Below are 25,678 nucleotides of genomic sequence, written 5' to 3'. Positions count from 1 at the left end.
TTAATACCAATGTTGACTAAATAAAACAGCCAATATGATGCCTTAGAAGTGGTAATATGGCAAGAGAAAATAGGCATAATGAAGCTCAAACAAGATGTTAGGCTTAGGGTCAATCTGAGAAAAAGCTAGTAAATGAATTTGTAAATTTCATGTTTCTGAAATTTTCCTTGAGAAACCAGAATTTAAAGTATTATAACACTAAAAGGGGATATCTCCATAGATATTTAGATTAATCCAAAATAAGGTAAATGGTCTCTTTGACCTTTAGTTACTAGTAATACTCAAAGAAATCAATTCAGCCCATAATTTCAAGTTTCTAATATGCACCGCACAATTACATGTCACTTACTTAATAAGACTGAAAGAATGAGTCCCCGAGATCAAATATATACATTTTTAATATCTGAAATATTTACATAAGGGAACCATGTCATGGTTCAATGTTAAGAACAGTGTTTTCAAATGTCCTCTTAAGATGTAAAAAAAAAATCTAGTAACTCAAGCTCAGTTAGGCTTTATCTTCCTATTCCCAATCTTCATCTTTAAATAAATACTTAGACATGAAATAGCTGCACCTACTTTGTATTTAGAACTGTTTAAAACTTGTTGTATTTTCGATTAATTTTGCTCCCTGGTGAAGTTCTGATGTACAATAAAGAAAGCCCCATGTGTGTCTCCAACACCATCAATGTATTTTTAAACTTTGATGAGCAGAGGTAAACAAGGTGTGTGCTTACACACAGACAAGCTATAAAGCCTTTACAAAACAAAAAATTAGTGGTAACTGCCTTAAATGATGTACTTTATCCTTAAAAATAAGATGTAAACTTTTACAAAATGCCATGCTGAAATTCTATTGTATTTTGTCAAACTTTCCTAGTCTGTAAAATTGCCTAATTTTATCTTTTGTTTTTAAAAAGTATTTTTCATTTATGCTTTTTATTTTTTTTAAGCAAAGGGGCACACCAAAATTAAACTAAGGACCAATCAGTGCAATCTAAGGATCTGCCTCATTTCTGAACAATGAGATTGGGGGGAGAGAGGGGAACCACTGATTCACACTTCCATAAAAGAAGGGCTGAAGCAGCCAGCTATCAACAGGAAAACCCCATTCTGTTCAACAGACTGTTTCTTGCCGTAAGAGAGTAACATGCTCTGGGAGACTATTAACCTAATTATCCCAGACATTTGGATTGGCACAATACCATGTTTCCTTTACAATTATATTTTTCAATTAGAAAATGTTCAAGGGAGCCCTCCAAAGCAAATTAGGGAAAATACTTTTATATATACATTCACACAAACACATTCATACAGAGATACAGTAGGAATGGATGGTCTCCTAATTTTCACACTCTAATTTTAAATTTCATGCCTTCATGAAAGCCTGCCAATTCTGATCAAGGGGGTATGGGTAATAGATGTGGGCTGGTATTCTTTCTATTAAAATTGTTCATGTTGGTTCCTGTACAGTACAGTTCAATATTAAGTGCAATTCTGCAAAAGAATCGGGGAGTCATTTTAATATTTACAAGGAACAAATCAGCAGAACAAGATTATATCAGATAGGCTGTGTACAGTAGCTGTGGCTTATAAAACATACCAGTAATTTGTACCTGGTGAGTATAAAGAGAACCAAGGTAGGATTCGGATGTCTTTACAACCAAGGGAGTACACAGGGCATCAACAAATTGGAGGACAAAAAAAAAAAAAATTCACATTTTCTACATTTAAAAAAAATTACAGATCTCACAAATGTCTTTGAAGACAAAAAAATTTTTCAAAGTCCTTTGAAGGATGGGAAAGACGATAGCTGAAATGGAACTCTCAATGTACAGAGTTTTACTTCACAAGACCAATTTTCTTGGCTTCTGTTTCATATATCAATAATCTCCACATTTTGACTATAAAAACTTCTGCTTCTTCATCAAGTACCTAGGAGAAAAAAATAAAGAGCAACATATGTAAGATAAGCAATCAGCAACTCCCAACAATAGCGACTGCTATAAAAAGGGCTTTTACCCACTGACAAGCATTTACTTTCAATAAAATGACAAAGGAAATCTGTCTAGTGTGAGAAATGTAAATTACAAAAATGCATTCAGCAAACTTCCATGGCTTACTAAATACTGACACCACAGTATTTTCTTGGTGCAACTTTTATTCTAACTTTTATCTTTACAAATAGTATATTTAGGCATGTTTTGAAAAACTATATCCTAAGGGAAGCAAATGTTTTTTTTATAACAAATACAGTAATTTAGGCAGAACTAGTTGTACAACTACTTAATAACTTTAATACAGAGTATCACATTTACCACCCCCCCAAAACAACCTTAGCATCTTAATATTTATGGAGCCCTTATGTATGTGACATTGAATTAAATATTAAATGAGAATATATGTAAGGTATTTAATACAGTGTCTGAGATACAATAAACAGGAAGTGAAAATTGTCATCATTACAAAGGAACACAAGACTAGTGAATAAATTAAAGGTCATATCCCCTTGACAAATAAACAAATCAAATTATCTTCTTATCTACATGAGTTAGGTGCACCATGTCCTCCTCAGTACCCCTGCCCTCATCCCACACATGTAGTCAGTCAGTCAGTCAGTCAGTCCTCCACACCAGAGCTGTAGTGAGGTAAAATGGAATATCATGCTTCCTGCTACAGGAGGCAGCTGTGACTAAGCTTCAGGGTGTCACTGCCATGGTTTGTAGAATAATGTTACTAGTTTAGATTAGGAATTAAGCAAAACGGACCTCTAGTCAGACTACTTGGATTCCAATCCCACTTCTACCTTTTACTAAAGAACCTCTGTTCTCTCATCTGTGAAACGAAGAAAACAGTAGCTACATCACACTGATTCATAATTTAAAATTCTATTATGTACAAAGTGCTTTGAAGAATGCCTAATATCTAAAGTGATCAGTAACTGCTTAAGAGTAGCCAGAAATTTTGATGTTTGAAAAATTTCCCTAAATTTACTAATGATGACAAACTTTTATTCAAACTTTTATGAGCCAGACTTGACCAGCAGTTCAAGAAAACTATGCTACAACCCTAATTATTATGGAAATCGTACCTTGGAAATACAGGAATCATACTTTGGAAATACAGATAGAGGCACAAAATGCAACCAAAGTTCATTAATTTATGTAAAACGAAGAAAGGCAGTTTGAAAAAGTCCTATTTTTAATAAGAAAAAAATACTACTTGAGCTAAAAATTGAATCTCATTTATACAAGAAATAGAAGGAACCATGAGGTTTCAAAAAACTGGTTGGCAACACTAGTTGATTGGTTTCCTTCCTCCCACTGTGATCAACAATGAACCAGAAAATAATCAAACCATATAAATGATTAACTATCAAAGAGTCTAACTCGACCTAGTCAGTTTGGTTCAGTGGATAGTGTCGGCCTGTGGACTTGAGGGTCCTGGGTTCAATTCAGATCAAGGGCATGTACCATGCTTGCAGCTCAATCCCCGGCCCCACTTGGGCATGTGTGGGAGACAACTAATCCAAGTGTCTCTCTCACATCAATGTGTGTCTCTCTTGTCTCTCCCCCTCCCTTTCTACTACCTCTAAAAATAAATGGAAAAATATCCTCAGCTGAGAATTACCACACACACCCCCACCAAAAAAAGAGTCTAACATCATACTTCAAATATTAAAATGAATTAACACTGACACATGGCATTTTCACTGACAAGTGGTTACAACTCTACCAAGAACAAAAACTAGAACACTGCCCGACTGGTGTGGCTCAGTGGTTGAGTATCAACCTATAAACCAGGAGGTCACAGCTCAATTCCTGGTCAGGGCACATGCCCAGATTGCTGACTCAATCCCCAGTGTGGGGAACACAGGAGGCAACTAATCAACGACTCTTACTCATCATTGAGGTTTCTAAACTCTCTCTTCCTCTCTGAAATCAATAAAAATATATTTAAAACAAACAAACAAAAACCCAACAAACCAATAAAAATATATTTAAAAAAAAACATCCCTCGCCCTAACAGGTTTGGCTCAGTATATAGAGCATCGGCCTGTGGACTGAGGGGTCCCGGGTTCAATTCCGGTCAAGGGCATGTACCTTGGTTGCAGGCACATCCCCAGTAAGGGGTGTGCAGGAGGCAGCTGATCGATGTTTCTCTCTCACTGATATTTCTAACTCTCTATCCCTCTCTCTTCCACTCTTTAAAAAATCAATAAAATATATTAAAAAAGAAAAATCCCTCTGCCCTGGCCAGGTGACTGAGTAGGTTGGAGCATCATCCTGTATACCTAAACATTACGGGTTCGATTCCTGGACAGGGCACACTTAGGTTGTGGGTTTAATACTGAGTTAAGGCGTACATGGAAGGCATATGTGGAAGTCATCCAATCGTCGTTTCTCTCTCACATAAATGTTTCTCACCCCCTTAAAAAAAAAATCAATAAAAACGTGTCCTCGTGCCCTAACCAGTTTGGCTCAGTGGATAGAGCGTCAGCCTGCGGTCTGAAAGGTCCCAGGTTTGATTCCGGTCAAGGGCATGTACCTTGGTTGCAGGCACATCCCCAGTAGAGGGTGTGCAAGAGGCAGCTGATGGATGTTTCTCTCTCATCGATGTTTCTAAGTCTCTATGCCTCTCCCTTCTTCTGTGTAAAAAAAATCAATAAAATGTATTTTTTTTAAAAAAGTGTCCTCAGGTAAGGATTTAAGGGGGGGAAAAATTACATCACTCTGCCCCAGAAAATCTGTCCCATTGCCATATTAGGCACCCTGCCATCATCTGAACTGATTCACTACTTGTATTCATATATATATACATATATATATATATATTTTTTAATTGATTTCAGAAAAAGAAAGGGAGAGGGATAGAAACACCAATGATGAAAATATTGGGGATCAAGCCAGCAACCACAGCATATGACCCAACCAAGAATTGAACCGTGACCTCCTGGTTCATGGGTCAATGCTCAACCACTGGACAGGCCACTACTTGTATTCTTAAACATTCTTAAACATTCTACTCTCTGTAACTTTCCAGTTGTTTTATTTCAATACACTTCCCACCAGTCCAGATTCAAACTACCAGCTCTATTCCAATAGTTTTTCCTTTTCCTCCTAGCTTGGGGTTCATAAACCATTCAATCACTCTCTATTACCTTTACCATCAATATAGTTCCTCCTCCTTTTTCTCACAAAACCACAATATTAGATAAATGCAATCACTGACTCTACTGTAATATCCAAATTAAATGCAATTGGGAATTTGGTATTTACTTCCAACATTACCTGTCCAAATGACAACACATCCATACAATCTTCAAGTCTCAATTTAGATGGTTAATTCCTGTGATGCTTTCCCTACCTATTCTCAACACCATCAGATGCTCTATCTCAGGGGTGGGCAAACTTTTTGACTCGAGGGCCACAATGGGTTCTTAAACTGGACCGGAGGGCCGGAACAAAAGCATGGATGGAGTGTTTGTGTGAACTAATATAAATTCAAAGTAAACATCATTACATAAAAGGGTACGGTCGTTTTTTTTTTAGTTTTATTCATTTCAAACGGGCCATAGTTTGCCCACGGCTGCTCTATCTCCTCTGCCCCTTTTTACATATCCCCATCATAGCAAGTATATTACATTATTGGTATACCTGTCTTCCTGATAGTTCAAAGGCAAATATCCCACCTTATTATGCTTCTAACACATTGCTCTACCAAGTAAGCACTCAATAAATGTACTCTAAAGGTATTAATAGGTGCAGAACTTACATGTATACCCACAAACATGAAAAGTGGAAGAGGGGAGAGACTGGTAAAAAAAGAAAACCAACCCAACTTTCATGTTGTCTAATCATATATTGTTGTGGGTGCCTTAATCTTTTAATAAATTCAAATTTTAACTTAGGCTTATAAAGAAATTCTGGACCAACAAAGTTAAAAAAAATCAATCAAATACAGAAGTTAATTTGTTCACATAGATTTTTTAAAAATATATTTATTGATTTCAGAGAGGAAGGGAAAGGAAGAGAAAGAAACATCAATGATGAGAAAGAATCATTGATCGGCTGCCTCCTGCACTTCCCCTATTGGGGATCAAGCCCACAACCCAGGCATGTGCCCATGACCAGAATCGAACCCAGGACTCTTCAGTCCACAGGCCCATGCTCTATCCACTGAGCCAAACCGGCTAGGGCTGTTCACATAGATATTAATTAAAATATTAATAACAGCCTTAGCCATGTAGCTCAGTTGGTTAGCGTATCATCTCAATACACCAAAGGCTATAGGTTCGATCAGGGCACATACAAGAATCAATCAATGAATGCATATATAAGTGGAACAAGTCAATGTCTCTCTCTCTCTCTCTCTCTCTCTCTCTCTCTCTCTCTCTCTCTCTCAAATGAATAAATTAAAAAATGTATTAAGAAGCCCAGCCGGTGTGGCTTGGTGGTTGAGTGTTGGCCCATGAACCAAGAGATCACAGTTTGATTCCAGGTTAGGGCACATGCCTGGGCTTCAGGCTACATCCCCAGTAGGTGGCATACAGGAGGCAGCCCATCAATGTTTCTCTCTCAGGGATGTTTCTACCTCTGTCTCCACTTCTCTCTCTAAAATCAATGAAAGTGTATTTTAAAACATAAATACATAAAAAAATAAATGTATTAATAACACTGAATTTCTAACTTACCATGGCAACATCATCTAAAATGCTCTGAGGTGAACTATGAGCCATAACCTAAAAGAAATAAAAAATTATAATTTTGAAAAATAAATGAAAACCTATCACCAACCAAAAAAGCAAGAGAGTCAAGTAATTTTAAGATACTTTCAAACTAGTATGGGAATTTCTTGTGGATGAAGAATCTTTCTATAAATTTCTTAATTCCCCAAATCCCACTCTCTGGAATGGAAATTTGACACCATAACTTGGGCCCTTAATCTCTATAGTATCTGTCTTCTAATTCAAATCCAGTCTTACAAGTTTTAATGCTACAATAATTATAACTGTAAAGGGCAACCTAAATCTGCTACACCTAATGTTAAAATAGGGAGAAAAATAGCATTTTCTTAAATGTAATTAGTTATTAGTTATTCCTTTATAGAAATATGGTACTTCTACTGTGATGTCTTAGGGGATATTTGTAACTTACATTTTTCTAAGGTTATTGGGGGGTTTCAAGAAGATTGGGGGAGTTTAAAGAGGATATCCACCACATAGTAATCAATCAATAAATTCTAGAGGCCCAGTGCATGAAATTCATGGACAGGTGGGGATCCTAGGCCTTGCCAGGGATCAGGATCCATCGGGGCCAGGCCAACCGATTGGGGTCTGCCAGCCAGGGATAAAAACAGGGGGGGAGAGACTGTGGGAGTTTGGACATTGGCTCCAGGAGGGAGCCAGTCCTCGGCCTCCCTGGGAAAGGGGCCGCCCACGAGGCAACGGTCACCGGGCTGGGCACAGAAAGAACATACACTGGATGCCGCCATCCCGGTTCCCCGCCTCCCCTCTCCTCCTTCCCTCACTGCAATGGCCTGGTGGGGGAGGGGGGGGCCACGATGTGAGAGGTTAGCAGCTGGCCCCAAAGAGGGAGCCAACTCTTGGCCCCCCTGGGAAAGGGGCCATGTCCACCACCACCCACACCCAGTTCCCTGTCCCAGCCCAGGGTTCAAAGGCCTCAGCGGGGTCAGGAGGCAACAGTCACCGGGCCAGGCGCAAAAGGAACAAATGCCAGACACCAATCCCCGCCATCAGCACCCCCCCTCCTCCTCTTTCCCTCGCCACCATGCTGCCACCAGGGCCTGCCAGCCGAGATTGGCTGTGGGCACCTCCTGCATTAAGAGTCTGCCCCCTGGTGGTCAGTGCGCAACACAGTGACCAGCCGTTCGTCATAATGGTCACTTACACTTTTATATATATAGATTATGCTCTGACGAAAACTATTTTGCTCCTCCTCCAAAAGATGGATGACTGACAAAGAAACTGATAAGACAAGCTATAAACTATCTCCACAACACCTCAACTGTACTTCAATACCATTCTAACCATTAAGACAAGAAAGGGGTGGGGCAAGGCATTCTCAGGGGGCAGGGAGAGAGCAAAATTGGCAGCAGCCAGCAATTCCATCCTCTTTGACCCTTTGAAATGAAAGCATGCAGCCTAGGGGTCTGAAATAGGGTGGAGGGATTCATTTAATGAGCCATGAATCTCTTAACTGAAACTAAACTATCATGGACTTAACCCTATAAGATATTATATTTTCGAAAATGTCCAACATTTTAAAGTATGAAACAAATGTTGTGGACGAAGAGAGGAAAAAGACTAACCTTAGAACAAACAAAATCAACTAATGTAGCTTCTTCTTCACCTATGTATTCTATAATTTTCTTATTAATCCAAGGTCTAATTCGTCGTTCCATCAATATCTGAAAAATAAAGTACAGTTACTAAAGTAAAGAAAAATTTTATTACACTTAAAAAGAAGTCTACAAACTTGTGCTTTTTTCATAACATTACAATATAATCTTTCACACTAGGAGAGATATATGTCAAGATATATTTACTTCTAATTTATGAAGACTTCAAGTACCACCACTAATTTCCCCAATAATCTACTAAATTCTCAGCAATGTCAAGATTCCAGCTACAATTATCATCATTACTTGTCATTAATGGCATCAACTGAATTTGTATGCTATATTCAAACCACTTACGATAAAATGGTGAAATACAATTTACTACTCACAGAGTCCACAATAGACCAATCCAGGGGATAAGCAAAAAGCTCAGGTTTGGCTGTAGGGATTTTCTCAATGAGACTCTTAATGTGTTTGCGCTTTTCTTCAGTGTTTACGGTGCCTTTGGCAGCATTTTTATCATCTTCACCATAATCCAAGGGAACCAGTTTCCTTTTTCGGGGTACATCATCACTGTCTTCATCCTCAAATTTGTTAAAGACACTATCTACAGGGAGTTTCTTTCTCTTCACAGAATTAGGTTGACCAGGACTATTGGAAGCACCTATAGTAAAAACACTCTATTAGCATATGACTTTATTTTGAAATGTTACATTTTATAACCCACCATCCCCTCAAAAACAGTGCAAAATATAATTTCACAAGTCTCAGAGAAAGATCCCAACTGTAAAAAATAACTCACTACTCACAAGTGCTAGAAAATTTAACTTTTCATTTCTTCTCAGAACTCGAGGCAGCTGCAGATATAGGAGCACTAGTAGAACTATGAAAACAATAGTGAGCTAGAAAGGCATTTTTGAATTTTTTCTATCTACCTACCAAGCAGCACATACTTATTTTTCCTTAAGGCAAAATTCAGGAGTTTGCAGAGGGAAAAATAAAGACAAAGGAAATAAATGCTAACATACCCAGTTTAAGACTCAGTCCTATTTTTGGCCTATGCTCCTCAGGTTGTTGTTGATCTGGCGAATTTTCATGAGGAATAATAATACCACAGGGAGACTCATCCCCAGGAGTGTTGGGGGTTGCATTGCCACTGGCAGAGGAAACAGATGGGGCAGAACTGATGGGCCTCAGAGTTGGTTTAAGACAGGGCTTCTGCTCTGGCTCTTCTTCCTCTTCAACGGGTTCCTCTCGTTTTTCTTCTTTTTCTTGCTTTTCTTCTTCCTCTTCCTCTGATTCTGGTTCTTGCTTTATTTGTGGTTGTCTGCGCCTCTCAGCCTCTTGTTCCATCTAAAAGAAAAAAATAATCTATCTCAGACCACAACTATACTCAATTCAACTGGCTTTTTGTTTTGTATCTATACTGAAAAAAGCATAATATGCTAATTTGACTGGATGTCCTTCCAGACAAAGCCACAGTGGGGAGGGATGAAGCAGAGGTGGCAGAGACACCCCCCCAACCCCCCCAGCCCCGGCCATGGCAGCAGTGGGGGGCCAGGGCCAAGGCCCTTGCATGAATTTCGTGCATCAGGCCTCTAGTTATCTTTATAAAAATCTCTTTTATTTTCATTAGGAATAGTGAAAAACATTGCTCACTTCTATAATCAGAAAGCTAAGTAAATCTGTAAAGTAGATGAGATACTTCGAAAATTTAAAAAAAGATTTTACAAATATTATCATTCTTCAGTGGTGATATATAAAACTTCAGATTAACAAAGGTAAATACATAATGAATAGCTGGCTAATTCAAAATAAAAAGTATGTTTTTATAATTTCATTAAGGACATTATAACCAGAGTCCTGGCTGGGTGACTCAATTGGCTGGAGTGTCATCCCATACACCAAAAAGATTGCCAGTTCAATTCCTGGTCAGGGGCACATAACTAGGTTGCGGGTTGAATCCCCATTCAGGGTGGACGCAGGAGGCACCCAATTGATGTTTCTTTCTCTCTCTCTCTCTCTCTAAAAAAACAAAAACAAAAACAAAAAAAATCAATAAAAATGTGTCCTTGGGTAAAGATTAAAAAAAGAAAGATAAACTATAGCCAGAAGTTTTAGGTTTTTTTTTTTTTATAAATGTATTTTATTGATTTTTTACAGAGGAAGGGAGAGGGAGGAGAGATAGAAACATCAATGATGGGGGGAAAAGAAAGGGGAGGGGAGGGGAGGGGAGGGGAGGGGAGGGGAGGGGAGGGGAGGGGAGGGGAGGGGAGGGGAAGGGAGGGGAGGGGAGGGGAGGGGAGGGGAGGGGAGGAACATCAATGATGAGAGAGAACCACTGACTGGCTGCCTCCTGCACAACCTCTATTGGGGATTGAGCCCACAACCCAGGCATGGGCCCTGACCGGGAATCCAACCATGACCTCCTGGCACTCAATCTAGAGCCACATCAGCCGGGTCACAATTATTTCTTCTTTCTAGTTAATGACTAAGGGTAGTAGCCACTTATGAATTCACAAACAAAAGAAACAGAGCAATGGAAAGAATTTAGGACTCTTAAGGCCTATAACAATATGAACATTCCCTCTGAAATTATGAAAGATAATAAAAAATAATCATGAGAGCCCTGGCCGGCTTGGCTTGGTGGATAGAGCCTCAGCCTGGGGACTGAAGGGTCCCGGGTTTGATTCCGGCCAGGGGCACATGCCTGGGTTGCGGGCTCGATCCCCAGTGGGGAGCGTGCAGGAGGCAGCCTATCGGTGATTCTCTCTCATCATTGATGTTTCTATCTCTCTCTCCTCCCTTCCTCTCTGAAATCAATAAAGAAATACATAAAAAATAAAAATAAAAAATAATCATGAGAGCATTACAAACTTTTGGATGAACAGATCAATATTTTAAGCATGAAACAAAAATAGAAAATAAAAATGTATCTAAGAAAACATTAAAATTCAAATTCATTGGTGGACACAGAATTAAAAAATAAAATCATCACAACCTAAATGTTACAAGATTAACAATATGCCACAATAGTGAAAGTATAAAAAAAGGCATAAGGGCTATAAATTGGTAAAATTCTGGGTGGAAGATTACACCTGATTTAAAAGCACCAGAAAACAGCATGTAAATGATAATCCCACTTATAACACTTATGTCTGAGTGGAGTATATGTGACCTGTGTGGTAACATTTAAAAAGTACTCATTTATAATGATTATAAATGGCTAATAGAAATCAGGTGGTCTTTAATCTCATTATTGTGTTCTATGTTGTCTAAGCTTTCTATTTACTCATATAAGCACTTTATCAACAGAAAAAAAGAACACTATTTCATTTTGAAAAATAAAAGGGACATGTAAGACATAGTTTCCGTTAATAAATAACATGCAACAGATTTTAAAAACTTTGTATGACACACTCTATTCCTAATAAGCATGGGGTATGCCATGTCTTATGACAGTCTTTTCCTTTTAAATGACAAACTGTTAATAAAAAAAAAAATTTTTATTTTGGAAACAAAATATTTAGGGTGATAGTGACAGAAGAAACTTAAACCACAAAAGCACACTGTAAAAAGAGGTTTCTAGCTAAGTGTCATTAAAAGACACTCATTTAACATAATATTTCATAGAAATAAATGAATAAAACATCTTAAAGATTTTTAGAATGAATATTTGTGCAATAATAGAAAGAAAAAGTAGTAATAACCTCCCCAAAATAACAAGACTCATGGTGCCTAAAAGTACATTCCCTTATAAACTAAACCACATCATAGTCGGCTTAAGATGACATGCTACCAATTGTCACCCCAACAAATTTAATAAAATAAAAATTTTTTTAAAAAGGCCCAGCCAGCATAGCTTAGTGGTTGAGCATCAACCTATGAATGAGGAGATCATGGTTCAATTCCCAGACAGAGCACATGCCTGGGTTGCAGGCTCAATCCCCAGTGTGGGGAATGCAAGAGGCAGCCAATCAATGATTCTCTCTCATCACTGATATATCTGCCTCCCTCTCCTTCCTCTCTGAAATCAATAAAAACATATTTTTTTTAAAAAGATGACTTCATGATCTTAAAATATTGTTATGTGATAGTAACTCACCCTCTGAAGCTCTGCATCTGGATCCGGATGCCCTTCTGCCAGAAGTCGCTGCCTGATTTCCTCTAGCTCTTCCTTCTCTCTTTTCCTATCCCGTTCATCTGCTTCCATTTCCTTTTCCCTGTCACGCAATCTTTTCTGAAGAGCACTTCCTCTGCAAAAGAAATCATAACAGGTCTTATTTAATACTCAGACCATCAATTATTGCACATGATGTCTCCAAAAGCACTTTCTTTCAATACTAAAACTGCATTCTAAAAGACTAAAGACACTTAATGTTCTGTATCTGCAGACATTGTGATCTCTACGTGTTACTATTTAATAAGTGAGCACTGTCTTGTCACTTATAACCATGCCTCATTGTTGTCAATCTAAATAAGTATCTAAATCAAGCAGAAAAGTAGCTTTCAGAGAACAAGAAAGTTCTCATTTTGTGCCTATTCCACAGGGAAACCCCAACATATAACCTATGTTTGCTTGGATGCTAAGCTGTGAAAAATTAACACAAGAAGTAATAATAACAGATCTGTATCTTCAATTAAATGATTTCCCTGCGGAAAAAAGTACTAGTCGTAGTGCAGAATCAATAGAAAGCAGAGGTTCTCTCCATATAGCACTTTATTATAACTCAGAATGTTGAAATTATACACTGCTATTTTATGATTCAAAAATTTCACTTTTATGCATTTTCCAAAAAATCAAATTCTTGAAATTCTATTTAATTTGCTAATTCTGATGTTTTAGCGCCTGAATATTAAGCTTACCTACATATTAAATGCCTTTACTACATGCCTGGATCATGTGAGGCACATGAGAGATTTTTCAAAAATAAAAATATTGACCCCTATCTTCAGGGAAATTATAGTCTGGAGTACACGGAGCCAAACAAAACCAATTTTACCACCATGCCATAAGTACTAGAATGAAAGTAGTTCAGACACGCTGTGGAAAACAAAGAGAAGAGGGAAGGCAAAGGATTCACCAACTCTCACTTCACAATAATATATTAATTGGTTGGGAGAGGAGGATGGAAGGGTAGTTCAGATTACTGTGTGGCATTATTTAAATCCTTGAAGAAAATAATTTCTAGACCACTCCAGACAGTCATAAAGATCAATTATAACTTGCTATAAAAATTGAACCTCTTGCCGAGACCGGTTTGGCTCAGTGGATAGAGCGTCGGCCTGCGGACTGAAAGGTCCCGGGTTCGATTCCGGTCGGGGGCATGTACCTGGGTTGCGAGCATATCCCCAGTGGGGGATGTGCAGGAGGCAGCTGGTCGATGTTTCTCTCTATCGATGTTTCTAACTCTCTATCTCTCTCCCTTCCTCTCTGTAAAAAATCAATAAAATATATTAAAAAAAAAAAAATGAACCTCTTTAAAATACATGAAGAAAAATTTGTAATACTATATTATCCTCCTCCCCGCCCCCCGCCAAAGACACATAGAAATGTCAATCCTTTGCCAACAGTGCTTTCTCCCACTGCCCAAACACCCCCTCCAGAATAGCGTATCAGCTATGGGTGTGCTTACAAGAGGGAATATAAAGATTTTGTTCTTTATTCCGCTGAGTGAACTTGCACTCCCTGGTAGACAAGGGGAAAATATACCTAATGAAATGCTAAAGTATGAGTTCATAAAACAAGGCTTCTTTACCTGTAATATTTGGGATCATCTCTATCATCATCATAATCTTCTAAGAATTCTTTTAGTCGTTTAGCTTCTTTTGCCTAGAAAGGATAGAGTGTGCAAAATTAACATAAAAGTCATTTAAGTTACACCCTCCCCCTTTCTTGGGAACAGATTTTCTTATCCATACCATTTGAACTTTGTAATTCTCATATACTTCATATGTTAAATGTAAATAACAGTATATATCTTTTGTCTTTTACTCATAAGACAAGTCAGAATTAGGACTTATCTATAAAATAAAAACCACAGATAGTATGCTATAATAAATTTGTTCCCTGAATATAATCTTCAAAGTACAGTAATTAACTTCTAATTAATGAAACCTAAGCATATCAGTAAACAAAACTGAAAGTTATCTTACTGAATTTGTTAACTGAACAAAAATATTTTACACATTTTCATTTGTAAATGATACTATAAGTAGTTTTTGTGAAATGCAGGATTAAAAATTTAAATCATGTTCATGCATCAATTCAAAGGTAATGCCTATCTCACTTTGAGTACACAAACGTCTTATTCCTACTTTTGGAATTTCAAATATACAACAAATATTATATTTAATAGCAGTTAAACCTAACAATTACATATGTATACATATATAATCTACATTATTTTATCAACTACAAAGCAGCATAACGGTAGGTTTCTGACTGCAGTAAAATTTTAACCACTTCATCCAGTTCAAATGTTACCTCTCTATAAAGACTTCCCCAATCTAATCATTTATCCATGACCAGCTCCTCCCCCAGTCTCTCTCTGTACTCCAAAAATACTGTGAGCACACCTTTACCATCTTAAACACTCTCACACATGCTATAGTAAGTACCTTATCTCCCTGACAATATTACCCACTTATTTAAAAATTAGAAGCATTGTTTATTCTTGTATGCCCAGTACTTTAGCACAAGGCTGGGATATAATGTACACTCAAAATTTGTCAAATGAATAAAAGTACATTATCAAGTAGCAATGACAATACAAATATCTAAATAAAACACAGGAGGGCCCACAAGGTAAATACTAAAACAAGCATAAGTTATCACTCCATAAGAGCGCAGAAACTTCCACTTTTTACATCCGATATTTCTGTTACTGGAACATTTTTATAATAAGCAAATAACTGCTAAGTTTCCAAATAAAAAATTAATAGGAAATGTTTTTCTAGAAAGATAGGTTTCAGATTTGCTTATAGGAAGCAAAAGTCACTTTAAACCTATTCCACAATTATTTCTTCAAATAATTATGTCTTTTACTATATTATTCTCTTCCTACTTTCTAACCTAGGGATAAAAAAGAAATTCTAGAACGGGAGCTACAATCCAGGGAAATACGAAGTATTTTAAATAATTCTATGACATTAGTGGATGTACTATTTAGAACACCCATACTATCTAGCTAGTTGCTGCATGCACCCTTTTGGTTACTTACAAAAATTCCCTCTATGTCTCATGTTCAAAACTATTTGAAGAAGATTCCTAACTTCAGTGAAGTTTTTGGAAGAATAATCTCCAAACTGGAGATAAAGAAACTTTCATGAAATTCTGGCAAAGACAGAACACATGGAACATACTACTGAAGCAAATACTATGATAAAATATATTTTTGACATTTTACTTAGTAACAACCTAAACCAATTGTTCACTGTTACAGTTCATCAAACAAAGCAAATGTGAAAAAAAAGACGTATTTTTTATGATTACGTATTATATAGTCAAAAGAATAAATAGTAACCGAAGGAAAACCTATAATCCATAAATGTTATATAAAGACAATTTTGACTTATAAAACCAGAAGTCTTCTCAGGACACTCTCATCCATCCCAATGTACCAACCAATACAGAATATCAAAGCTTCTTCTTCAAATTCAAAAATGTTGCAGATTCTTAATCAGAGAACGTTCTATAAATTCTCATTTTATGTATTACTCTATGACAGATTTACTTTGAAAGAATGCCAAAAGATAATTTGCTATAGATAACAAAAATGTGAAAAATAGAAGGGAAAAAAGATTTTGGTGTACTGAAAGTGTCTCAAGGTTATTTGAAATATATAAAAATAATAATATGCTGGGAACTTGTACAATTTAATTATAAAGTTATTTCTAGTTAACAGAAAAGATTTGACCTCATTTATACCTGAAAATCACTTATTTTTAACCTAGATTATTACCATTTCTCTTCTCCTTTCCTCTTCTCTTTCAGCCTCTTTCTCATACTCCCGGGTTTTCTTCCGTTCTCTGATTTCCCAATTCTTAAGGCGCTAAAAACGAAATTGTCAGAGCTTTAAAAATATACACAGGGCTCTAAAATTTTTGCATAAGCTACTAAGTACCCAACTTTACCAATATAAGCATTTCCTCAATTTACCTCTTGATAAGCAGCTTCTTTCTCCCGGAGTTTTCTTTCAAGTTTTCTTCGTTCATACGCATCTTCTTCATCCTCTTCTCGATCCCTCTTCTTGTCCTTTTCTCTTTCTCGCTCCCGTTCCCTTTCACGCTCTCTTTCTCGTTCACGCTCTCTTTCTCGTTCACGTTCTCTCTCTCTCTCTCTTTCCCGCTCCCGCTCCCTTTCACGATCTCTGCTCTTTTCTCTGCATAAAAAAAAAGATTTTTAAAATTGTCATTCTTTTTGTTTTCCTTTAAAAACCAAGGTAGAGAACAACATAGATTATGAAATAGACAAGCCAGAATTGAGCATTTCATTTCTTCAAAACTGTACACTCCTCTATATTCATCAGAGGTACAGAATATAATTCTAGCCCCAAATTCTGAATTCAGTGTTAATGGATATTGGTATCTCAGAAAATAAACCAAGAAACCCTGGAAATAACAAATACAAAGGGCTTCCCTAGCTGATTTGGCTCAGTGGATAGACTGTCAGTCTGCAGGCTGAGGGTTCTGGGTTCAATTCTGGTCAAGAGCACATGCCCGGGTTGTAGCCTCAATCTCTAATAGGTGGCATGCCGGAGGCAGGAGATCAATGATTCTCTCTTATCATTGATGTTTCTCTCTCCTTCTCCCTTCCTCTCTGAAATCAATAAAAATATATTTTTTAAAAAAGAAAAGAAAAATACAAAAGGCTAATGAACATATTAAAAAATAGTTTATTTCACTAGTGGTCAAGGAATGAAGGTGATAAAGGGTGCGGAGAAAAGAGCATTTTGTCATGTTACACGGATAAATTACAACTATAGGAGCAATGAAAAGTTCTCAAATATTTAATTTGAAACAATAAAACCAAATTGCAGTATATGATACAATGCCATGAATCTAAATACAAATATATAGTATATATGAAACAATATACTGTTTTGTAGTATAAGTATAAAGACCCTATTTTATATATGTAAAATTCTCAATAATAGTCAAAAGGATACTGGTTATTCCAGGGGAGATGGAAAAGAAGAATTTTAATGCCCACTAAAGATTAAGAGCACTAAACTTCCAGTTCCAGTAACTGATTAACTGACTTAAAGGGAACCTCCCTTCAGCTACAATCAGATGGAAAATCTGCAAGTCAAAAATGTGTATTTGAAAACTAGCTTGAAAAAAAAAAAAAGGTGTGCTTTTCTCTCTTCTCTCCTTCTACTCTCCCTTTTCCTCTTCCTTCCTTTGCTCATTTTTGCTCCCTCATTCCTAAAGAATTTGAGATCAATCAACTGAAATCAATATAATTAAGAAAAATTTCTAAATAAAACAGAAAGATGAGATTACTAGGACTTATAAGAGAGTAAATCTAGAGTTTGGGAGGTGAGTTATGGGCATGCAGTGGGCTAGAGGACCAAATCGACACCATTGGCTAAAACTAGAACTGACTTCCCAGTATAATGGACCTCAATGAAACGGTGACTAGAAGAAAAAGGCCACCGGCCCAAAAAGACAACAGAATTCTGTCTGCCCAGGGCATTGGATAGACAGTTGATATGTTCTGGGTCTGTAAAAACTGGCTTAAGACAGAAAGTAATCCTAAAATTAAAATTGTTATTTTCACCAATGTTTTACATATGTTATACAGCAAGCCAGGCATGCTCTGTGGCTAAAGAAGTCCTCATCACATAAATGTTAAGTCGTCCTACAGAGTGCTAACCTGCAGTTCAATTAAAGCTATCACGAAAACAATAACTTCTATAAAGCCTTACCTTGATCGACTCCGATCCTTATTCCGATCTGAACTCCTTTCCCGATCGCGGTCACGATCTCTCTCTCGATCACGATCCCGATCTCTCTCCTTTGTCCGGTCACGATCCCTATCCCGTTCTCGTTCCCGCTCCCGTTCCTTCTCCTTTTCTCGTTCACGTTCTCTTTCCCTTTCTCGTTCTCGTTCTCGCCTTTCTCGTTCCCTTTCACGCTCCCTCTCTCTTTCTCTCCGTTCTTTCTCAATTTCCTGTCTTTCTTTTTCTTTTTTGCCTTTCTCTTCTTCCAGTTTCTAGAAACCAATAAAAGTACTTTTAGAGTTAATCTGTAGTTCCAGTATTCAGATTTTTCCCAGTACAATGCCCAATATTAACAACAACAATAAAAAAAAAACCACTGGTACTTTGCTATTAAATATTTGTGGTTTTAGTTGACAAATTAAATTGAAGCAATCACAGGACTAGATAGATTTCGTGCAAAACCATATACTCTACACAGACCAGGAATCTCCAATCTTGGATGCTGGGAGATTGTGTCAAGTGTGGCTAGCCACTCAATGATTATATAACTAAAATGATCATGAAGAATGTGTTGGTTCATAGAGTTCTAAAAAGACAATCAGTTAGCAAAAATGTGATTCTTCCCATTATAAATTTCTGTAAATCAGTGGGATTATGGATACTAATTTCAAACCACGACTTCCCACTACCTAAAGGTTGTGATTTAGGGTTTTAAAAAGGAGGTGGAGAAGAAGAGTCAGGTCACTGTAACGCAACTAAATAGTATGTCTTCTAGTATGCCCACCCTCCAAAAGGCAAGGTAAATTCAACCAAGATCTGCCTCACTATCTGTGGAAACATTTACTCCCACCATTACAAGATGGACAGCCCACCAAATTCAAGTTTGAAAAATCACTCACTTCAAGCAAAAATTTTAACTTAACTGTAAAAGCAACATATTTGTGCCCATTATGCCTATAAGACAATAAAAATATATCAACAGTGATAAATCCATCCTGGGAAGGAATGATTGTGTATTAACTTACAGATGCTGTGTTAGGACATGGATCGCCAACACTGGATTAACCTTGCCTACAAGCTATGTTTCTGGGAGGAAGAGCAAGTACATGGTTCACAAATAAACCAAATTAACAAAGTCAGACCAAGTTTGTACCCTCACAAGATTACCAGTGCACCACACGGTTTCTATACAAACTCAGAAGAAGAAGAAATACCCCAAACAGGAAAAACAAAACAAAAACAACACATTTATCTCTTTGGTTCCATGTTTAGAGTCACTGAAATGAAATTTAAACTGTAACAATAAAATGTTCATTTTTTCTTTTCTCAGTCATGTAAAGCATTTAAAACAACTTTAAAAAGCGATCTTACCTTTTATACTCTTTTTCTCTTGCTCATGGATCAGAGAACTGATAGGATTATGAAAGAAAAGCTAATGCATGAAAAATCAATATATTCAGATGCTGTGCCAGTCTGTACCAAAGTAGAATGCAGGCAAGCTAATACTGAATACATTGAGATTACAAAGGAAAGAGAAAAAGAAATGGTAGAAAGAGGACAGAAACTAAAGGCTATTTAAAGGGGCAATTCTAATTTTTCAAACAGTTCTAATGAATTACAAAAATTTAAATTGTAAAATGAGGCTAGACTACATAACACTTACCTCAGTGTCATACACTTATAAAGAAATTTGTTTATTTCTGAGATAAATACTTACAGACTTTAGCTGTTCCAATAATTTCTTTTGTAGAATTCCTCAAATTTTTTACTCTTGTTTATTCACTGCACTACTTATTTCTTAGGTGTATAGTTTCACTTATATAAGTAATAATTTGTTTCAGAACTCATTCAAAGTTTTTGTTCTAAGTAAATGAAAAAGTGAGTGAATCTGGTCCATACTAAATGCATTTCTAAAAGATTATATATGTGGTAAATAGATACAAACACATATATGTATTTTAAGACAAAGACTGAAAAAAGAGGAAATGGAGACTAAAATGGTATGAGTAATGAAATAATGAAAAAGAATAGAAAGAAATCATAAATCTTACCTTATTCTCTCTTCAGACTCGTCCGTGCTGTAAATGGACGCCCCCTGCCACGTTGATACCCTGACAGTCTGTGGTTATTTAGTAAACTCATACCAAAACATGCAAAGGTTCACTGAGCTCATTTTTTGTTACTCAATTTTTAAACATTTCCTTTAACCATCCACCCAATAACAAGAACAGTTTTTCATTTTGACCTTTTTATTAAAGCACATTTTGGAAATTCAAAACATTCCCCCGCCCACCCTACAGTGAAATAAGTCTAAGGAAGTCAAATGCCTGACAGCTTCTCAAACTCTGAAGCAAATATCTTGAAATAATTTTTTAAAAACACGATTCTGTCATACTTTACCAATGACATGACCGGGTTTAACAAATAACAAAAAGGGGGTAAACCACACACACAACTGTATACTGTTTTCAAGGGTACTCAGACTCTGAGTTTGAAAATAAACATAACCAAAAGTATTCCTCTAAAATGATTTCCCACAGGCTATCCCTTTAACTAAAAATTAAGCTGAGGGAACTGCATTTGTACTTTTATTCATATTTAATTCCTGAAAAAGCACTGTGTATGTGAACTAGGGTTGGGCATGGATAATAAGTGTTCAGCAGCATTAATTCAATGGCATTAATTGTCAACTTGGAATTTTAAAAGCAGTAAGAAAAAATAAGATTAAATAAAAGAAAAAATAAATTCAACTTTTCACTGAGTTAAAAGTCACTCAGTCTTATGTGGAAGAACCAGTAATACCTTACTATCTTTAACATCAAAATATATTTCATGCAGTGTTTGCATTTTACTGTCCAAAAGCATCAACTTCAACATCAGCGAACATTCACAGATGCACTGTCATTGAGAGAAGCTTTCAATAGGCAAAACTCGTGAGATTTACTACACACAAATACCCATTTCCAAGCCAGTTACCCCTTTGCATATTTTTCTGAGGGGGCATCCATAAATATAATAAAAAACAGAAGCTCATACTTACATCCTATTCCTTGTTACTTTCCAAGCTGAGTGTTTCATCTTGCATTAGTCACCATATGATCTCTATCATAATGGTGGGGGTCAATGAATAGATTAGCTTTATGGGCATTTACAGTTCTTCCATGCATCTAAAATTTGGTAAGTCTGGTAATCACTGACCTACTTTTTAAAATCTCCCCCTCTCAAATTATATCTACACAAATATAAATATTAATTTTTAACCTCAGCTCTAAAGAAAAGGTTTTCCTAAGATTAAGTTAAATAAATGCCCCCAGAAATACACTACAGTGTATGTTATCCTGTCCCCTTGAATCTAGTTTAAATCTGACCTTGATGTTTATGTTGAAACCTAAAAATAAAATTAGCTTTTATTCATATTAAAGTGAGATGACTGCAGAGTAGTCAGTAACTAAAAAAAAAAAAAAAATTTAAATATAATATGTCAAGGTCCACTTTAATATGATATTGGTCTTGTTTGTTTCTATCTAAATATCAATTAAACCTATAAAAAGCATTTAAATTTATATCCTAATGTAAGGTTGATTTTTTTTGTCTGTTCGCTTTGGATTCTGTAAAAAGTCTAGATTGATATCAAGTGAAAAAAACAAGAATACTACCTTGTGTGTATCTCTGAATTTGCTGATCTCTCGGGATATCAGGTCTCTTTTGTCTTCTTCCATTTCTATAGCATTTATATCTTCCTAAAAGACAGGGGACAGGAGGGAATGCATAAAGATCAATCTAATAAAAAGCAAAGGTTAGATATTCTGTACAAGTCTTACAAAAGATAAAATAAATAAAAAGAACTTATATAGTAACAAATGTAATGATTTAAGTTAGTGAAAATTCTGGTAGGCAAGAATTACAAATCTGACAATCAGCAGTGAACATATTTATTGTCAAAGCCTTCAATGTAAACAAACCTTAGTGATGAGTGGATACGGGATCAGAGGTGCCACTGGAAATCTGCGGAAAATCTGCAAAACAATCCACAAAGATTTTTTTTTAAAAAACACAAGAGTTCACATTAACCTGCAAAACAATGCTATTTTATACTATAAGCAATGCTTCTGGGACATTTTCTTGATTTCAAATTACTTGATAATAAAAATATTTCACTCACTCTCAGTCTATAACCTCTCCCATCACCTACTCTCCCTCCAACTTCCCTAAGCAACAGAATAAGGAGGGTCTCATACTAGTGGGCTTTTTTCTTGACCCAGATATAGGAAACAATCATACCAATAAAATGTATCCATAATTCCTGCCGTAGAGCAGGATTTCTTTGATCCACTGTTCCCAATCCATATCCAACATATATGTCTAGTTACTTTCTCCTTTCCCATTAACCTCAATTACCCTGTACCTGACTAACTCTACCAATTATCATTCCCAACTATCGGCATTTCACCAGACAGGTATTTATGACCATGTGAGGAAGAATGAGACAAGTAATAAAAATGTATTTGGCCACAAACAAAATTGAAGCTGGCCTAATAAGGAAATGAAATCCTAAATGATATGAACCTTGATATTAAATTATATGTTCCATGTTACTTTTTCACGTATATGCAATCCATGCATATAAAATAATTCTGATATTTTTAAAGAACACTCCCCATAATTTCTCTTAGTTTATTCGAAAGAAATTAGTATAAGAAAGCCAAACATTTTCTTTCAACCTGGACTCCCTAACGTTCAGTTAGCTTGGTCAGACAGAGTGGTTATAATATTAATACACTGCAGAAGAGTGTGTTATCTTGTGCTGTTCTTTCACAGTCTTCCAGCTAGAATTTGAACAGCATTACTGTCCATGGAGGGGAATGAGACGTGGTTATAAGGAGACACAGCTAAAAATTAAAGAATGGGTAAAAATCTTCAGTGAAGGATACCGGTATCCTGCTTGGAGCAGAGACTGAACGATAATTAGGTAAAACAAGGCCAGTCCTTCATAGCCAAAAACATTTTACTATAACCCTTAATATAAATACCTACAATTTATCACTGAAGGTGGTTTTTGTCTTACTGAATTTGAATCCACAGCTAAGTACAAGCTTCAATGCCAGTATATTTTAAACACAGTAAACAGAAATGTTTTGGTAAAAATATTAGGAGTTAATTGGTAGAACAGGTCAAATTAGGCTTAACAGTACAATTATTGTAAATGCTAGTCATTCTTCTATTTTCCCCTCAAAAGTTAAAATGTACTGAAAGCACATGAGTGACACCATAAAAAGTAAATTGTAGAAATGACTGTTGTCAGAATTTAATAACACATACGTCCTCCTTCTTTTCCTTCTTCTTCTTCCTGGGGTGAGAGTCAGATTCTTGTGAAGGGGCATTGAGCTCACTGGAGTATTCACGTATTAAAATTTCAATGGCCCCTTTGATCATCTGATCTCTTCTCTTAGTTTCTTCATCTAAGGCTTCTTCGTCATCATTAGTGACAGTTTCTGGCCTAGCAGTCTTAAAACAGAAAACAAGGCAAATTCAGGAGGGGGGTTGGGGAGAATTAACCGAGAAAAATGAAAAACATTCTAAGAGCACACAAAACAAACATGTTTTCTTCAAAAAAATCTATGTAGTTTGCCTGGGCGGTGTGGCTCAGTGATTGAGCAACGACCCATAAACCAGGATGTTGCCAGTATGATTCCTGGTCAGGGCACATGCCCAGGTTGTACGTTTGATCCCCAGTAGGGGGCATGCAGGAGGCAGCCAATGGATAATTCTTTCTCATCATTGATGTTTCCCTCTCTCCCTCTCTGCAATCAATACAAATATTTTTTAATTAAAAAATCACACATCTCTGAGGTTCTCTTAAATGCAGACCTGATTTTGCTCTTAGCTTTATAAAATAAACTTTCATCATTTCTTTCCCTTTCTACCCTTGGTAGCTAATATTTTGACCCCTACCCAGCTATAGGAAGATTAAATCATAGGACTAACATACTGCACAAAACATCTGCCAAGCTTTCTCCCAATTTTTCAGACTGTCTTGCTTAATACTTGCACAAACTAAGAATATTTCCTAACTCAACAGTTGAAAATGTAATTATGTGAAAAAAGCAAAACATAATTTTATGTACACTATGCTAGCCACTATTTAAAATCAAAAAGCACATACAGGTGAAAGGAACAAAAAGCACTAAGACAGTTTTGTACAATTAAATGCAAGCATCACACAGGTCAGAGGTGAAACAATGGCTTCTTTTCCCCCCACCCCTGCTCTCTAAAATGTCTATAATGTGGGAATGCCACTTATAAAAATCATATACTGCCCAGCTGGTGTGGCTCAGCAGTTGAGCATCGACCTAGGAACCAAGAGGTCAATTCCCAGCCAGAGCACATGCCCAGGTTGCAGGCTCGATCCCCAGTGTGGGGTGTGCCAGAGGTAGCCCATCGATGATGTTCTTCTCTCATCGATGTTTCTCTCTCCACAGTCCTTTCCTTTCCTCTCTCTAAAAATTAATTTAAAAATATTTTTAAGAAAAAATCACATACATACTAAGAAAAAAATCAACTGTAAATACTGCACAAGTCTTTATTCCCATGACTTGCAAACGTAACATTTAAAAAAAACAACACAAAACTCATGTTGTAATGCTTCTCACAGATAAGCAACTATTTGTAAAACTTTATTATTTTTTAAAAGAAGTCTAGATTGTTACGTGTTGATGTGAAAACAATTACTGGCTTCACAAGAATAGGTCCAGAGACAAATGGGGGAGGAGGGGTGGTGTTAGAGAGCAACCCAAAGACTTGTATGAATGCATATTAGCTTATCTAATCAACACAGGCACTGAGGCGGTGGGGGCTTGCCTAGGGTGGGAATGGTTGGGGCGGGGGGGGGTCAATTGGGGAAAAAGAAGACAAATGTAAAACTTTAGACAATTAAAAAAAAATTATTGGCTTCTACTGTGGTACTATTATTATTATCGTTTCTAGGTTTTATTTCAAATCTCCCAGTTAAGGAATTAATCCAGTTCAAAACACAAAATTTAGAGACTGACCTCAAAACATTGGATAATTTTCCATTTCTCTCAATTCCTCTCTTCTTAAAGCTTAAAATGGTAAAGAAGTGTGAAAAAACGCAACAAAATAAGCTCTTTTCAGAAAAATGTAAGAGCTTCAGTAATAAAGCTACTGGCTGTAAAGCTGGGAAACAGCCCTGCTAGGCCTCTCTGGCTCCGACTTCTAGAATCCGAAAGAACAACTTGTTTGGGCAAACGCAGAGCTCTTTCTTTGGAGGAAATGTGGGTTTGGCCAGACTGACAGGCAAAGATGTGAAGATGTTCCTACCTACAGCATCGATCAATTAAAGTGTAACGTAA

At 36.6% G+C, this 25,678-nt stretch overlaps 1 protein-coding gene across 12 annotated transcripts in view; it reads right to left on the bottom strand.

Moving 5' to 3' along the window:
- Window positions 1-380: 380 nt before the first annotated feature.
- Window positions 381-25,678, bottom strand: part of RBM25 (RNA binding motif protein 25) — a 47,998-nt gene continuing 22,700 nt past the window's right edge. For 10 of the 12 annotated variants that reach the window (XM_036312042.1, XM_036312033.1, XM_036312063.1 and 7 more), the window contains 13 exons: window positions 23,628-23,813; window positions 22,271-22,324; window positions 21,965-22,048; window positions 18,294-18,580; window positions 16,523-16,745; window positions 16,326-16,415; window positions 14,121-14,194; window positions 12,467-12,617; window positions 9,390-9,714; window positions 8,751-9,025; window positions 8,332-8,430; window positions 6,695-6,742; window positions 381-1,935 (listed from right to left, as the gene is read on the bottom strand). In XM_036312042.1, coding sequence (XP_036167935.1) covers window positions 1,843-1,935; window positions 6,695-6,742; window positions 8,332-8,430; window positions 8,751-9,025; window positions 9,390-9,714; window positions 12,467-12,617; window positions 14,121-14,194; window positions 16,326-16,415; window positions 16,523-16,745; window positions 18,294-18,580; window positions 21,965-22,048; window positions 22,271-22,324; window positions 23,628-23,813 — 1,989 coding nt within the window. In that variant the 3' untranslated portion in view covers window positions 381-1,842. Of the gene's footprint in view, window positions 1,936-6,694; window positions 6,743-8,331; window positions 8,431-8,750; window positions 9,026-9,170; window positions 9,245-9,389; window positions 9,715-12,466; window positions 12,618-14,120; window positions 14,195-16,325; window positions 16,416-16,522; window positions 16,746-18,293; window positions 18,581-21,964; window positions 22,049-22,270; window positions 22,325-23,627; window positions 23,814-25,678 lie in introns of those variants that run through there. The other 2 variants (XM_036312055.1, XM_036312105.1) reach the window with 2 other exon arrangements.

Source organism: Myotis myotis, unplaced genomic scaffold, assembly GCF_014108235.1.
Source record: "Myotis myotis isolate mMyoMyo1 unplaced genomic scaffold, mMyoMyo1.p scaffold_m19_p_1, whole genome shotgun sequence".
Classification (NCBI taxonomy): domain Eukaryota; kingdom Metazoa; phylum Chordata; class Mammalia; order Chiroptera; family Vespertilionidae; genus Myotis; species Myotis myotis.
This window is presented reverse-complemented; position numbering and strand designations above follow the sequence as displayed.